The sequence below is a fragment of the Lampetra planeri genome, chromosome 26 (genome assembly GCF_965212315.1).
Source record: "Lampetra planeri chromosome 26, kcLamPlan1.2.h2, whole genome shotgun sequence".
NCBI classification, from domain to species: domain Eukaryota; kingdom Metazoa; phylum Chordata; class Hyperoartia; order Petromyzontiformes; family Petromyzontidae; genus Lampetra; species Lampetra planeri.
In genome coordinates, this window is record NC_136132.1 from 4,437,725 (window position 1) to 4,454,137 (window position 16,413).

At 46.2% G+C, this 16,413-nt stretch overlaps 1 protein-coding gene across 4 annotated transcripts in view; it reads right to left on the bottom strand.

Annotated features, from left to right (window-relative positions):
* Positions 1-16,413, bottom strand: part of PHKB (phosphorylase kinase regulatory subunit beta) — a 204,201-nt gene that overhangs the window by 33,225 nt on the left and 154,563 nt on the right. For all 4 annotated transcript variants that reach the window (XM_078606541.1, XM_078606542.1, XM_078606538.1 and 1 more), the window contains 4 exons: positions 12,078-12,160; positions 8,161-8,251; positions 5,223-5,284; positions 1,289-1,451 (listed from right to left, as the gene is read on the bottom strand). In XM_078606541.1, the coding sequence (XP_078462667.1) occupies positions 1,289-1,451; positions 5,223-5,284; positions 8,161-8,251; positions 12,078-12,160 (399 nt within the window). The remainder of the gene's footprint in view (positions 1-1,288; positions 1,452-5,222; positions 5,285-8,160; positions 8,252-12,077; positions 12,161-16,413) is intronic.

The following is a 16,413-nucleotide window of genomic DNA, read 5'->3' on the forward strand; positions in this document are numbered from 1 at the left end:
TGAGCCACCAACATAAGAGTGCCTGCGCTGACAACCCAAAGCTCCCGGCAATCAAATCTCCGCAGCTGTGGGCACCGCAGACGCCCGCTTCTGTTGTACGCCAGTACCACTCGCGCGTGACTGCACTTGTTTGTGCCTGCATATATGTATTGTGTGTAGCATGAATTCTAGATTTGAAGCTTTCGTGACTGCAAGGAATCATATTCTTAGGTTTTTTCGTGACTTTACCGAAAAAACCTAAGAATATAATAGAATGTGTGTAGCATTGGCTGTGAGTGTAACGCACCATGGATCCCATGGACCCTGGCTCTATTACTGCCGGTAAACAACACTGATGGCAAAAGAAATGTAAATCTGGCCTGTGTCTCTTCCAGTCTGACTCAGATTAAAGTATGCAACCTGCACTGTTTGCAAAAGCACTGCCTTTGGGGAAACAAATGCAGTGGTATAGCACCGGCTGTACCACTACCCCCTTTGTATGCCAATTGTTTTATTGAATGAGTGCTCGGTTACAACGTTGAGCCTCAGCAGGGATTACTTACATTGTCGAAAAGCGAACAGAGGCGAGCCTCAGATGGTTTGGGCTTGTGTTGAGAAGAGGCAGAGAGACCCACAAACTCACACCTAGTCCCATAGACTCACACCGAGACCCATAGACTCACACACAGACCCATAGACTCGCAGGGCTATGAAGATGGCACCTGTACACGACAGTAGTGGAAACCCAGGGTGAGATGGGAGGATAAGGGTGGAATGAGAGAGATGGTATTTATGTTGAACTTCTTTCGCACCGTACGTAGCCAACCGTGCTAACTGTAGGTGCGGGGGAAGGACAACAAACTAAACTCAACACGAGATGTGACGACAGTGGAGCTGACCAGGAAAGAGGCGCAGAACAGAAGCAAGCGGAGAAAGAAAATCCCAGCAGCTGACCCCATGCACTATGGGAATGTCGCCTAGAAGAACGTAGCAACGCCTATCCAGTCTGCATGGCGGAATAGGGCGTAGATCATGCAAAATTAAATTCCAGCCAACTTCTTTCACAACCCTTTCCTCGTGACAATGAAGCTCAGGACAAAGAAGCCTCCACAAGACCCCAAGCATCCGGGTTACCACCGTTGTCCAACGCAGGCCCCGGTCGACCAGCACGTCAAACAAACGTCGCGCGGACGTGCACAGATGGAGGGGAGCGGGTAAAGAAGGGTAGGGGCACGTGGCGGCGGACTGGGTTCGGCTGCTCGGGGGAAGGGGGGGGGGACCGCGCGAGAGGGACCGCACACGCACGCACGCTGAGCTTCATGAGGATGTGCGCCGTGTCGGTGGCGGCCCACTCGGCCGGCGACAGGTCGGCCTGCTGCTCCATCTCGCTGGCGCTGGGCGTGCTCGACTGGCGCTTGACCCGTAGGTGCTTGGGCACGGAGAGCTCCTCCAGCCTCTGGAACTCGGGGACCCTGCTCGCCGCAAGCGCCCACAAACGGAAGGAGCGTGCGCGCCGCGTGAGAATGTGCACGTTGAAACTCTTTCGCGCCGTACGTAGCCAACCGCGCCAATGGGAGGTGTGGGGAGAAGGGAGCGTGTAGTTGATCGCGGGCATTCACAAATTATGAAGGGCCCACTGCACTGGCTGCATGCTGCCCCGGTGCAAGGTCAGCACACAGGGACTCGTAATCCAGAGGTCGCTGCTTGCAGCTCTCGCCACGGCAGTGGCAAGTTTATTATTATTCAGGCCACAACTCAAAACGCATCTCTTTGCACTTGCATAAAAGAACTGACTCATCGCCACAAATTGCTTTTCTTTTTCATATTTTCAACAACTGTAGATAGTATATAAATGTATATATATATATTTTGTTGTCATTGTTTCGAATATTTTAATTTAATGTTCAGTTTTAATGATGCTTGGTTACATTTTTTTTATATTTTCAACAACTCTAGGGAGTATGTACACGCATATATTTTTTTTGTCAATGTTTAGAATATTTAAAAAATGTATGTTGAGCTTTAATGATGCTTGCTTTTAATTTTTGATTTTCAACAACTGTAGGTAGTATGTAAATGTATAAATATATATATTTTTTGTTATTTTTTGAATATTAAAATGTTATGTTGAGTTTTAATGCGTTTTGAGTGGCAGACGAAAATAGCATTGACTCGACTATAACTGGGAACAACATATTCGAACTGTAAGTCACATGCGTGGGACAATTTGTGGGTGCTCCCTCCTCTTCCAAGACATCTGGCTAGTGTGGAAGAGTAGGCCAAACACCCAATCAAGGGGCTCTCTAGAGCTCTCTATTGCGAAGGTCACTTCTGCCAGCAATTGCAGGGATGCACCCTTTTTTTTCAACTTTTTATCCGACTACGTTAATAATGGGAATGGTGAAACACGACCGCTATCCAAAGACTCCTACATAATTCAGTCGCTTGAGGGCAGGCAGGATTGGTGGCTCACACAGGGAAGGAGTCATCACGTGCTAGAGAACCAGTGAAAGGTGCCCCCATTAAGGAAATGTATTATTAAATGCACTATTTTAATGAATTACTTCTTTTTCCCAGGGACGGCTCCAGTTCTCTCTATCATCACGAGATACAATATATATTTTGGCAGTTTAAATAACGCACTATGTCTCGTATTTGTGACATCTGGCAGTGAACTAAAAACCGTATTGCTTTTGCGAAACATGTTTAAGCCGGCTAAATCCAGCGAGACGCGTAGATACGGTGCACGGGGATGTCCAACTCCGACAGGGGAAGAATTCTAATTTAGCCGCTGTGGATAATTTGCAAATCCGGCACTGTACATTTGGGCCATGACTCCAGCACACGACGGCCCGCTTTAATTAATCTTGACACGTGGCCTTTAATGTTGACTTCATAGTGGGGGGAAATAAAGATCGTTTCATGATGTACGTACGTATATATATAGATTTAACTTCTTTCGCACTGTGCGTCGCCAACCGTGCTCACGTGATACCCACAGTATCGTGAGTCACACATGGAGGTGTGCCTCGCTGTGTGCAAGTGAACACGACGGCAAAGTTCTCCAACCGCCCGGCTGCCTCCCTGCACTCGAGCAAGCACGGCGGGGGCGGTTGACCGGCAATGTTCGTACGTTCGTGTCCGAGCATTTGGCCGGTGGACTGATTGACAAGTCGCTTGTGCGGAAAAGGTCTGATGTGCCGCGAGGGGGAACGGCCGAAGCGGGCCACGGCGTCACGACGGCGATCCGCGGTTTGTGCACCGCTGGCCGCGGGTCACGCCATTGGGCAAACTCTTCACTGCGCACCGATGTGTTGAGAGACAGCTACGACGGCCGCGCAATGTTCCCACGTGGTTCGATACGGCGGCTGACCGATGGTGCGCGCGTGCGGATCATCCACGACAACAACTCAATCGTCACGCGCAGCGTTAACAGCGTCACCCGTAACATTACGGCATTCGAGCAGGGCGGTGCGAACATAATGGGCCAAACACCACGGAGGTGCGACGCTGACGGGGGAGACGATAAATGAATTTGACACGGCCTTCGCAGCACTTTGCTGAACATGGGCTCGATGGCCATTAAGGGATTCCCGCTTCCAACATAGGCAGCCTTGCCTCTCGTATTTTAACAAGTCGTGGGGACGGCTCCTCCCCCCCCACACCTTCCCTGCCTGTGGGGAATCACACAACACCCTGCCCTAATGGCCCCCGTGCTGCCAGAGAAGGGCCCCTCCCAGCTGCCTACAAGGAAGGTCAAGGTCTGAAATGGGGGGGGGGCCCGAACGCTCTTTGCTATAAGACGCGACTCGCTTGGCGTGCTATGAAATGCGAAAGCAAAACGTGTGATTTGGGATTAAATCTGTTGAAATTTGCAGTTTGCAAGCTCATCGTGTGAAGTTCCATCGGTAGACACGTATAAACAGATCCCTTTTTTAAGTCTCCACATGGCGATAACATTTATTTTTATTCCATCAAACCATTCGCTTTCTGACCAATATTATTGAGCAGCATTTCTTTGAACAAGCAAACTGTGGACCAGTTTTAACTTCACGGTCACGTCACAACTGCTCCAGGGTTCCCAAATGTTGAGCGCTCCAAACAAAGAATGGGGCTCCTGTTCAAAGCAAAAACAAAAAAATTGCATATATACCGATGCATTATGCGTTGGTGTGGAGGATTATGGATAAAAACAAATATTAACTGGTAAAATTCCCAGCTTATGTGTTTATTTGTTTACTCATTGAGCAATGTATTTATCTCACACGCTCCGCTGCGATGCCACAGCTTATGCGACCGAGTGTGGCACGGCTTTCTAATGACGATGCGGCAGAGCCAACTTAAAAAAAAAGAAGTGCTTCCTCCCGCTGACAGTTTTAATTCTAATGCAAATATTCTCATGAAATATAGAGCACCGGGGAAATACATTTCACGACTCTTAATTGCTACGGGTAATGTATTTGGAGTGGAATCTGGGTTGTAAAAAAATGCATGTACTATCAATGTGTGTATACGTGTGCTTTTTATATCCACTGCATTGGCGCGGCGGTGTGTATACTGCACGCCGAATCCAGTGACCTGACTTTGATTCCAGATCGCAGCCAATATCCTTGGAAGAGTAATATCTAACCCAGTTCTGGGCCCCCTCTAGCTGGACTCAGCCTAAAATCAGTACCCGGTGTAGTGTATAAACATTAGCATGTGCAAGACAAGGATGGCTGGGCATGGTGCCAGCATTAATAGGTGGTCGTTAACAGTAATTTCCCAAAAAAATCTATAAGGCAGCACAGGGTGACTTTTTTTGTCTTTGATGATAAACAGCCTTGCACTTCATATGTTCGGCCTTTTACCAGCTTTCGTCTCTGAAGTATTGCCTACAGCTCCTCAAAGTGGCGTTAATTACCAGCAGACATTTACAAGTAGCAACTGGGCAATGCTGTTAAATCAAGAGTGGCACTCCAAATCTGGCAACGGCACTGACACGCACTTGTCCACTCTCGTAAAGTGAGGTCAAGGAATGTATGAGTCCGTGCAAATTAACAAATGACACGCTTGTTGGAGAGTGTTTTGCCTTCGCCGTTTTGCATATCCGGGGAGGGGGGGGGGGAGATGAGGCCACATTCTAGTCTCAGAACCTGGGACCAAAGCGCAAGTGTGACGATTTCTCGGTTATCCACAGACACACACACACAGATGCCAACGGGATAAATAAATTATGCAACACAAGAAGAAGGGTGACGTACGGTTCGTCATCGTTGATGCGCAAAAAGTCGAGCTGCTCCATAGCTGCTCCAGAAATGAGTGTCTGTTGAGGAATAGTGGGGGGGGGGGGAGAAATTATTTCCACTTGTTTTTGGAAGATAAGATAAACCTCACCACAAGCTTTCCGTGAACTCTGCTGCATCCAGTGATCGGGTACAGCACTCTCGTAATTGACTCACATCCCCAAGTGTGTCAGCCACAGAACCCCCACTAAGGTGACGATGAAGATACCCAGACATGCCTTCTCCCACACCTCCAGCCATCGCTGCAGAAAAAAAATTAAATCTCACCTTATCCAATCATAGCCCATCGTGAGATCGGACCGACTTAAAAAGACACACAATGAGCCCAATAATTAAGGATATAAAAAACTCCGCAGAAACCAGTCTTCCTTCCCCGCCTAATCTGATTAGAAATGTCTTAAAATCAATTTTAAAACAACAACAGCCAATGTTAAAAGCACTAAGAATCTCCTGAATGTCTAATAATATTCACAGAAATTTAAACATTATCCATATTTGTTTATTGGGTTGGGCCACGTGGTAGCTTTATGCCAAATTTCTTGTCATTAACCCTCCACCCACCAGACAAAAATGTCACGTTCACAAAGACGGCATATCCATGTGCCAATGCGCCGATCGCATTTTGACCCCATGAATCTCCCCACTCGTGGCTGGCTAAAGGCTTTTCACGACCGAATATCAAACCATCGAAGCGAGGCATCGCTTCAAACTGCTCTAAGCCTCATGAGGCAGTGAATGATGGAAATCGAGTGAGAGACTGCTTGTCCTTCGCAGGCCGACTTGAATAAATTGAATCAAGAGGCACGATTTCCAAAGCGTACCGTTTCAAGGGGTTGACTCTCGTTACCGACATCGCGAGCACAACTGGGCCACCGTAAGAGGAATGTAACTCACCGTTGCCCAATTTTATTGTTTCTTTTTTTCTCAACTAAATTCAGAATCGTTCTTGGTGCAATCCCACGCGATTGAAATCATCAAGTGTTCAATTTGAAACTCTCTCTCGACTTGCGATGCACCACCCTGCATCAAGAAACTGTGCCGGAAGATTACGTCACAGAACTACTTCTGAAGTCGTTCAATAGGCATCTTTAGCCACATTTTTTGTTGTATATTTTCCTTTAAAAAAATTGGTTCATAGGCATGGCAATCAAAACTAATTATGCTGAGCTGAGATAACGCAAAGTAAGTGAACAACTACATTTCATTTTTCGATTTAAAGCTTTCGTGACTGCAGGGATTCGTCTTCTTGGTTCTTTCGGTAAAGTCACGTAGAAGGGAAGTAATACAATAATAAAAATAAAACATAATAAAATAACGACGTTTCGGCCATAATGCACGGGCATAATATGACTTTGAAACCCCCCGCCCACCTCCTACACATTTCCCATAAATATGCTAAATTCATCTTGATATGCAAATTCTTTTGTCAAGGCGCTCTTCTTCCCCCCTCCAACCCAGCTTAAATATACGCTCCAAGCTTGGTGGTGTTTCATTCTTCACCTGAGGACGGCTGCTTGCGTTGTGGCCGAAACGTCGTGAGAATTATTTTCTTATGTTTTATTTTTATTGTTTTATTACTTCCCTTCTACGTGACTTTACCGAAAGAACCAAGAAGATGAACTACATTTCATATGATGGGTTTTTTGTGCACTGTGTTGAGACCATACATTGGACAAAAAGACTCGGTTTAATTAAGGGTGGTTGCTGAGGTTTGAACCCAGAAGCTCAACAGCACTGCCTCAGCACTCCAACACAGTATTAACCTCAAGGCACTTGGCCACATTCAGTGACATGTAATTTAATTTCGTTGGTCACAGTTTGCCGATTGCATTGCATCACACACGTGTCCAAAACGAGTTAGCCTTGAATACCGATGACGGGGACGTACAGGTAAAGTGAATTTTCATGTTTCTGGGAACATTTCCACCGTCCGAGAGCACATTAAGAGGGCAGCAGAAAAGCAGACGTGGTGACATTGCACACTAATCTCACTCAACCTAATGAGGCGAAGTGGGAGATTGGGGGGGGGGGGCAGTTTGGACCAGAATCTCAAACGGTTGCACCCCAGCAGCTATAACATTTCTCGTTGCAAAACAAAGTATCCAAATAATTTCTGCAAATTTTGCCTGAATTCAAATATGCCACTTGCAGGTTTAGCAGCAGTGTCATGATTTCGGACAAATGCTCTTTAAGGTAGTCAATCGATTTATGTTTAAACTTATGTTATACATTTAAACTGAATGTATTTACCTCAGACTCCTGAACATGAATGCGAGCGCAAACAACCATGAAAACCACAGTATCAGGTTTTCACACCTGACGATGATTGCTTGTGTTGCAATCGAAACGTCGTGGGAATTGTAATGTTTTATTTTTATTATTTTCCTTCTATGTGACTTTACCCAAAGAACCAAGAATATGAATCCCTGCAGTCACGAAAGCTTTAATCGAAACTTAAAATCATTGCTAACTTTTGGAAAGCAGCAAAAATAAAGACAACAACTACGTTTAAAAGGATGTGTGTAAGATTATTTTCTCGCGTACACATTTGTAACGGGCCTAAGCCCTGAGATATGTACTGCACAGGAGACTGAAGTGTGTTTATGAAAAATTGATTCAAATTGTGCTTGTTGTGCCTGTGGCCCCAGAGGTCAACAGCGGCTCTTAAAATAACAGTGACTGGCACTGGGGAGGCCTCGCAAGCAGCACTGCCTCATGTGTCAAAGCAAAAGGCGTCATTGTTTTGCTCCTGCACCGCCGCTCTTGAATTACGACATCTCGGGCTCACGGCGCGACGTCCGGGGAGGTCACTGCGGTCACAGCGGAACGTGTGGCCGTGCCACCCGCCACGGTAACAAGGGAGTCATGTTTTTAGACGAGCCGCGTGGAGCCGTACCTGTAGTCGATCAATGCGAACTTTGACCCCTTCGAGGCTGCCTTGCTTGAAGGAGGCCAGCATGTCCAGCACTGGGTTGAATCGGCTCCCCCTTTGCGCACGCGCGAGCACACACGCGCACAAAGACAAAGATGCCCCCCCCCGTATAGCTTTAATAAACTTTTTGTGGCAAGTGCTGTTAGCGAGCACCTATGAAGGCCGGCACAGCACACGAGGTGTTTGGGTGGTCAGCGCCACACCCGCCTGCCTTTGCCTCCTGAGTGGTGATGTTTGCACACTGCACCAGGTACTTATTTGAGGCTGAGTCGACCTAGGAAAGGCCCAGGACCGGTTGAGATAATCGTCACTGGTGTTGGCCGTGAACGGGAATTGAACTCTGGTCACCGGGTTCATAGCGCAGTGCACTTACCGCTCCCCACATTTACCACAAACGTATGTACACACGCACATATACACAGATGGTAACATAGAGAAGAGTAAATCAATTAATTATCCTATATACAGTTAGTCAGGGTGCATCTGGAGGGTGATATTGAGTGGGGTGTTTTTGAGCATCTGGTTCTGTGGCATTGAACGCTTTCGAGCATGATCATTTCGCAGTTTGTGCTACCCTAAGCGTGCTGCATTTGTTACCTGTAAACAAGATCTCGCACAGACACACATGAAACAAGGCAGCCGCGTTAAGCACGCTCAATTACAGAATTACGAACCTTGCGAATAATTAACGGCGTTTCGAAAAGGTCTGCGGAAATTCTCACAAAAAAAGAGTGTAATCATTTAACTCACCTTCCTTCTTAAAGCACGTGTAAATATGTTTAGAAAATCGGCAGGCTCTGTTGCACGGATCCCTCCTAGTTTAACGCTTCACCATTACATGATATTTTCACCATCATCCACATTTATATCTCCATTTTCGTGATCTCTCTTCCAATTCATTCAATTTTTTCTCTCTAGTGTATATCATGGCGTGCTGACTTCAGTACTGCCGTACACCGCAGTTCCCCTTTTTCGCCAGCAGCCAGCACTATGTCACTACATATGTATGAATACAACGGTTGTCGATGTATACAATGGTTGTCTGTCTATACAACGATGGTCTTTGAATGCGTCAGTCACTTGATAACCGAGTACGCCGGTTGCCTTTGTTTCTGTAACGTTGTTGAAAATAATACGTGAAGCCGCATGTGCAAGAAAATATCTAACTGACAAATTGTCGACAAGCATGTTGTTACTACACTATTACTCCTAATGTATATGAGAGACAAAGATGCCCCATGTAGCCTTTAACTGACTTTCGGGGCAAGTGCTGTTAGTGAGCACCTATGAAGGCCGGCACGGCACACACGGGGGTGGGTGGCCAACAACATAAACACATTGTCTTTACGACAGCTCTGTTTCTTCACCTGAGGACGACTGCTTGTGTTGTGGTCGAAACGTCCTGAGAATTTTTATCTTATTATGTTTTATTTGTATTATTTCCGTTCTACGTGACTTTACCGAAAGAACCAAGAAGAACAACATATATACACACACACACATCTGTGTGTACATTTTTAAGACTCGGGACACATTCACTTATTCGGTGTTGTCAGGCTGAGTCAAACAGAATGAAGAGATCGCTCCTTCAGGTAAAAATCGTTGGCATCTTGAGCTGCCGTGAGTGAGTACGTTGGCTGAGGAGTCAGGCTTCATCCCGGCGGGCTGCCATGTAAGGGCCCAGATGACGCTCGGCGCTCATCACGAAACGACACCCACTTCGACTGCTGCCTCACGGGGCATACGCAGCAGTGGATCAATTTAGCGGTAATGTGTCGGTCAGACACTCAAACTAATTAGCCAATCGGATTTTTTTTTGTTGGCGCATCAAGCTAGCCGGGGATACCAGTGTACTCATAAAACCACCCTGATTTGTTCCAGGTTTGTATTAGGCCGTTCGCCTGCGTCGGAGTGTGCTCGAGAGCTTACGTGTTGGGGGAGTGGAGTGGAGGAGGGGGGGGGGTGTTAGGTTATTTAAGCTGTTTTGTATTTTTGCCAATGTGCCAGCGGTGAAATTGTTTTACGAGCCACGCTCCACAGGGAATCACTCTTTCCATATTGAGGGCCCCCCTCTGACCAGCACGGTGAAATATTTCCCAGACAGAAAACAGCGATGGGATGAGGCATTCCTGAGCTTCTCCCAGTGACCTTCTACCGGGCTAAAGCAGACAGTGATGGCTGTGTGTAATTACGATAACATAACTTCAACAAGCAAACTCATCGAGATATTTTAGCAACAGCGTTTTCTCATTCTATTCACTGAAAAGTGAACACCGTATTCTCCGGATTACAGAACATACCTTTGATCACTGTGGTTTAAAGTTGAGAAGTCAGGGGATGTGTGTTGTAATCCGGTGTGCGTGCGTGCGCGTGCGTGATTAGATTCGTGTAACCTTATTGACACCGGGAACAAGTTTTGGGAGTGTCTCTTTGGAGAAATTTTACAATCCAGAGAACAAAGAAATGCCTCGAGGCTGAATCCAGAATTGTCATTTGCAAGCATTCACTAAAACCCCCACGTGTCACATTTCAGGGTGACAATTTTACATTCGTCAATTCTATTAGAAAAAACACTGCGGTGAATGTAGCGGCAACTGGCGGATCCCGATGCCCCACAAAGCCACTACGTACAATATACACAAGTGAAAAACATTCCATTTGAATTAATGCGCGCATTGTGAGCTTGAGAATCGATATTAACCAAATAACTGAGCTAATGTTAAGACCTTTCAGAGGCAGCCTGATTACGAAAGTCATCCATATTGAGCTTATTCTTCTGGGAAAACATAAACGATGGCCCAACCTGGGAAGACAAGTAGGTCATAAAGACAGATTCTACTCACTCAAGTTGCCTTGGATCACTTAGAATCGTAAGACCAGCAAGGGTGACACAAGGTGTCACTGAAGGCTACTGTGTGGATCCCTCTAATGGCCCGAAGCCACTTGTGATGTTTAGGCATCCTGACCTGCTAAGCCCAGAATCCATGAAAAAAAAATGCCCTTCATGCCTCCCACTGGCAGAGAAATTAAAGGACAAGGGATTGAGGCAGACCCCGCTGGAGAAAGGCATAAGCTCCGTCGCCAAATATGTGCACTGCCGAATTGATGTTCCCTTAGTGGCCCTTCAATCGAATTGGAAACCCCAAAATAATCCCTACAAGTGGCCTACACTTGCGAGTAGTGGTGGTGGTGCAGGTGCAGCTCCTTCAAACCCATTCCAACAGACGACAGAGAAGGCTCAAACACACAACTCTCTGGGCCGCTCCGCTAGGGCCTGATAGAACACACGGTGCACTTTGCCGAGGCGAGCGTACGATGCACGACAATTAGGGAGCCAACTTCACCGTGGGTCCCACCCAACAAAGTGGGTCGCAATTTACATTCGTGGGTCTGGGCATAGTTCAGGCTGAGGTTTAAAGGGCTGCATGGACACGGCACGTGGCAGGGCACGTCACGCGCACCTCGGCGTGCGCTGGGATATATGTGCAGCTGCTGTTAGCGCCGCTGTATCTGCACACGCAAGAGTGCGTGCTCTAAGCTGCATGTGTACATACAGGCATGCCAGGATAAGTCTGTGTGTGTTTTTGTCTGTGCGTGTGCTGCGCTATGAACCTGGCGACCTGAGTTATATTCCGTGGCGCTGGCCACCCACACCCACGTGTGCCGTGCCGGCCTTCATAGGTGCTCGTTGACAGCACTTGCACCAAAACACTCTGTGCGAAGGCTACACTGCGGATCTTTCGTCTTTGTTTGTGGCAGCGCGACATAAAATTCGTACACGCGGCGCGTGTGTGCGTGCGTACGCAGGGGATCGTGCGCGTGCCAAGCGCGCGTGCCACACGTGTAGGGGAGGTGGGGGGGGGGGGGGTGCTTCCCTTTACCTGATGTTATCTTCCCTAATGATGACCAGGAAGACGGGCCGTCCGTGCATCTTCCAGTTGTGCTTAATGAACTGCAGCGAATTCTGTGGGAAGAGCACGCGCGGAGGGGGGGTTGGGGCGGGCAGTTAGCTCGCACGCCACGGCAAGCGGAATAAAGTAACGGCACAGAGGAAGGCGGTGGGGGGCTGGGGGGGGGTGGGGGGCTGGGAGGATGGCATCGCGGGGCGAGCGCTCACGGAGACGAGCGCACGAGAAGGAATGGCGACGTAATAGCAAAGTTAGGGCGGCGGCCATTGGAATTCAGCGTCAGCGAGCGACGCGGGGCAAAGAAAAAAGGTCACCAAAGTATCTTCTTGGTTCTTTCGGTAACGTCACGTAGAATGGAAATAATAAAAAAATAAAAATAAAACATAATTAAACAATTCTCACGACGTTTCGGCCACAACGCAAGCAGCTGTCCTCAGGTGGAGAACAGGTCTGTCATTCAGACTCTGTCTTCTCGACAGACCTGTTCTCCACCTGAGGACGGCTGCTTGCGTTGTGGCCGAAACGTCGTGAAACGTCGTGAGAATTGTTTTATAATGTTTAATTTTTATTATTTTATTATTTCCATTCTATGTGACTTTACCGAAATAACCAAGAAGATGAATCCCTGCAGTCACGAAAGTTTTAAATCGAAAAGTCACCGAAGTATTTAAGTTCAAAACGAAGGGGCGCGGGGGGGGGGGTAAAGGCTGCGTTTCACATATGGGTGACAGATTTGCAGTTTTTTTTACGGCGATAAAAACTTGCCGTGTTAGGTACAGCTGTCAAAATTTCGTACTCAAATCTTTTTTCAAACACGGACACGTCACTCGTGATTAATACAGCCCACAGTGTAGTAATTACATTGTATATCATCTAATATTCAAGCTGACATATAGGTAGAGGCAGTCATACTTCATATATAAATACGTTATCTCTGCATTTACATATAAATTAAACTCTTAGAGAATTATTAAAAATACCACGAAGATTAACCAGGCCATAATATAAAATTTGCCCATGCATATCATTAAAGTTCATTTCCTACTTGGTCTACTTTGAACAAATGTGTACCAGAGGTGATGATAACGAACGTAAATACAGAGACCGCAGGACGCTATCGGTCGATGTTTATCATTAAGTTAATTGCAGTGTGTCTCACGAACATCACACAGGGTCACAGTTAAGCTGGTTTAACATACCAACGTGAATCTAAGCCAGCTACAATATCTATTACACGCAAGGAGACTTAGTAAATTAGAGGGATGATGATAAATGTGCTATTAACATGCAGTTAAATACTGGAATGACGATGATGGAACTTACGTGGGGGTTGAGTGCGGCAAATACTTCTCGATGATTATATCCAACACGTCATTTATTTTGTGTAACGTCATCATGCAAGCCACCTCTTAGCACAGTGGGGCGCAGGTTTTGCATGAAACTACTTTCCACACTTATCCATTCTCCATCGAGGGTCATTAAGAACATTCACGACCTCTGAAATAGTGAAAATGCATTGAGTGTCGCATGTTGGCACGGCTATTGCGACCTTAAGCAATGCGTGAAAGTCTACGCGTATTTTCAATATTGCGTTTTTTGTACATTTTGACAGCTGCTCAATTACGCGAAAATGTTTGCACGCTCGCGCGCTCGCGCGTGCATCTGTACGCGTCCGAGGGTCCGTCAGGAATGTTTATATGCAAAAACCCCGGTCAACGTACAATATTGCAGCGACGCTTCATTTGGGCACGGTCAAAGGCCACGAGTAATGCTGGCTGACGATCCAGAGTGTGGCCGTGCTTTACATCGGCTCATTAATCCTATCGGTCGCACAGCTGTGCCTCTATAATCCCGCACGGCCGCGAGGCATGGCCAGGGGACAGAGGCGACGGATGTTTGGCCCAGCAGAGGGCGCAATTTGGAAGCATCAGGTCAGGAACATTAACTTGGAGAATGTACCATGCCTTCGAGGGACAGCACTTCAATTATCGAGTGTGCGTGCGCGTGTCTAGGAGCGCACACTCCGGGGAGCAGTGGCACAGTGACTAGCCCATTGCACTACGAACCTGAGCTTGATTCCCCGACATTATTAACATCGTAATAGTAATAGGTTTTGACCCTTTCAACTGGTACAAAAACTGACACCTTTATACAAGGCATCATGTTTGCAATAACCACAACACAAGCAGTCAAAATGCAAACAAAAAGAAACAACTCTGATGATGATGATAATGATATGCACTGTCCTTGAAGTTGATTGGTACACACCCGAGACAGCTTTTCTTAGAGCCTAGTCTCCATTGGTGTTGGACTAGATGACGCCAAAAGGCGTACAACTCGTAGACAGCGCACTATCAGAGTATTGAGAGCTCGGGGTAAGCATTTACACTATGAGACCTCCTTTACCAGTGGCAAAATATAGTAGTAGGTTTTTACCCTTTCAACTGGTACATTATTAACGTCGTTAGCAAGTGAGAACAGGAACTAGGCTTGGTTTCACAGAGTTTGACTTATAAGAGGAGCCGATGCCACGTGTGAAAATCAACACCATCAACCCACCCCTGGGCTGTGTTGATGGTAATAGATGCTCGAAAACAGCACCTACCCCAACAGTCTACAAAGATAAATGGGGGTATCGTTATTCTTAGGTTTTTTCGGTAAAGTCACGTAGGTAAAACATCAAAATTAATGAAAATAAAATAAAATAAAACAAAAATCACGACGTTTCGGAGGCAACACAAGTCTCCGTCATCAGGTGGGACCGTCACAGCCGAATTATCTGCATCACCCTTGATGCAGCTAATTCGGCTGTGACGGTCCCACGAAACGTCGTGATTTTTGTTTTATTTTATTTTATTTTCATTAATTTTGATGTTTTACCTACGTGACTTTACCGAAAAAACCTAAGAATATGAATCCTTGCAGTCACGAAAGCTTCAAATCTGGGGGTATCGTTGTCTTTTTTCCCAAACTGTGAACCGTGCTCAGAAATACAGCGACGTTACAATACATCTAAATCCAAGGTGCACACATGTGCTATTGATATGGGAACGGCTAGAACAGTGGTTCATTCACTATACCATGGTCCCAGTAGCGTGGATTTAATTCCTAGCGAAGATACACAACATGAGTAGCACCGAAGCTATGGAATGTCTTGCCACTTGAAATCAGGCAGAGTCGGTAGATATATTTAAGTGTGGTTTAAAAACGAATCTCTTTAAACTGGCCTTCATTCTTTAGTTTGGTCGGTTGTTTTCGTTTATTGAGATGGCGCAGTAAAATACAGCAAAATATCAAGCCACCAAACTGAGTGCATTTTTTTACTTAACAGATGTTCGCGAAGAGAACTTGTCCCAACAGTCTATTGGGCCAGACAGGAAATCATCGCTGTGTTTATGTAATCTAATATTGTTTAAGAAACCTAACATCGATTGCCCGCTACAGAGAAATAGATGTTAATGGCTTGGGTGACTGATCTCAATAACATTTAACTCATATTTCTTCATTATCAAATGCTTTATTACCCAGCCACAGAGGCAGTAATGCGTGTGCACGTACAAATATATAATTAATTGGGCGTGGGTTCATCCAAGTTTATCAGGGCGCCTGTGTCAAGCATGATCACCAGATGTAATGTGAATTGTCATAAAAACTATCAATCATTAAACAAACCACGATGACCCCGGCGATGACGTGAGCAAAAACAGTGCTGCTACATTTAGCTGATAGCCCAATGCATTATTGCATATAAATATTCATACACGCGGCACATGCATGCGTGTCCTATATCCGGCATGTATGCATGAACATAGACGTGAACATCCGAATGTGTGCATATTTGCAAATATACAGAAACGCTTCTCTTATCCGCGCTGATTTGGGGCAATAAAGGCGAATCGTAATTCTAGATTTGTTTTCTCTGATACCAAAGTACTCTGCAAACCTCCCGGGTACTACCGAAGATTTGTCCATGAAGCCATCCAGATATACAAACATAGACACAACTTCAACCGAGATCGTTTAGACCCTGTCTTTCCGACAGACCTGTTTTTCACCTGAGGACGGCTGCTTGCATTGTGGCCGAAACGTCGTGAGAATTGTATTTTATTATGTTTTATTTTTATTATTTTATTATTTTCCTTCTACATGACTTTACCGAAAAAACCAAGAAGAAACAAATGAATGTTTGCCGCCATACGTGGGCGAGTCCTCTTATCTGCGGGCAAGCGGGGATGACGGGAGGATTTCTCGTGGAGATAAATAGGAGATCCGCGGATAACTTTGCGCCATCAATAACCGGAGTGGACAA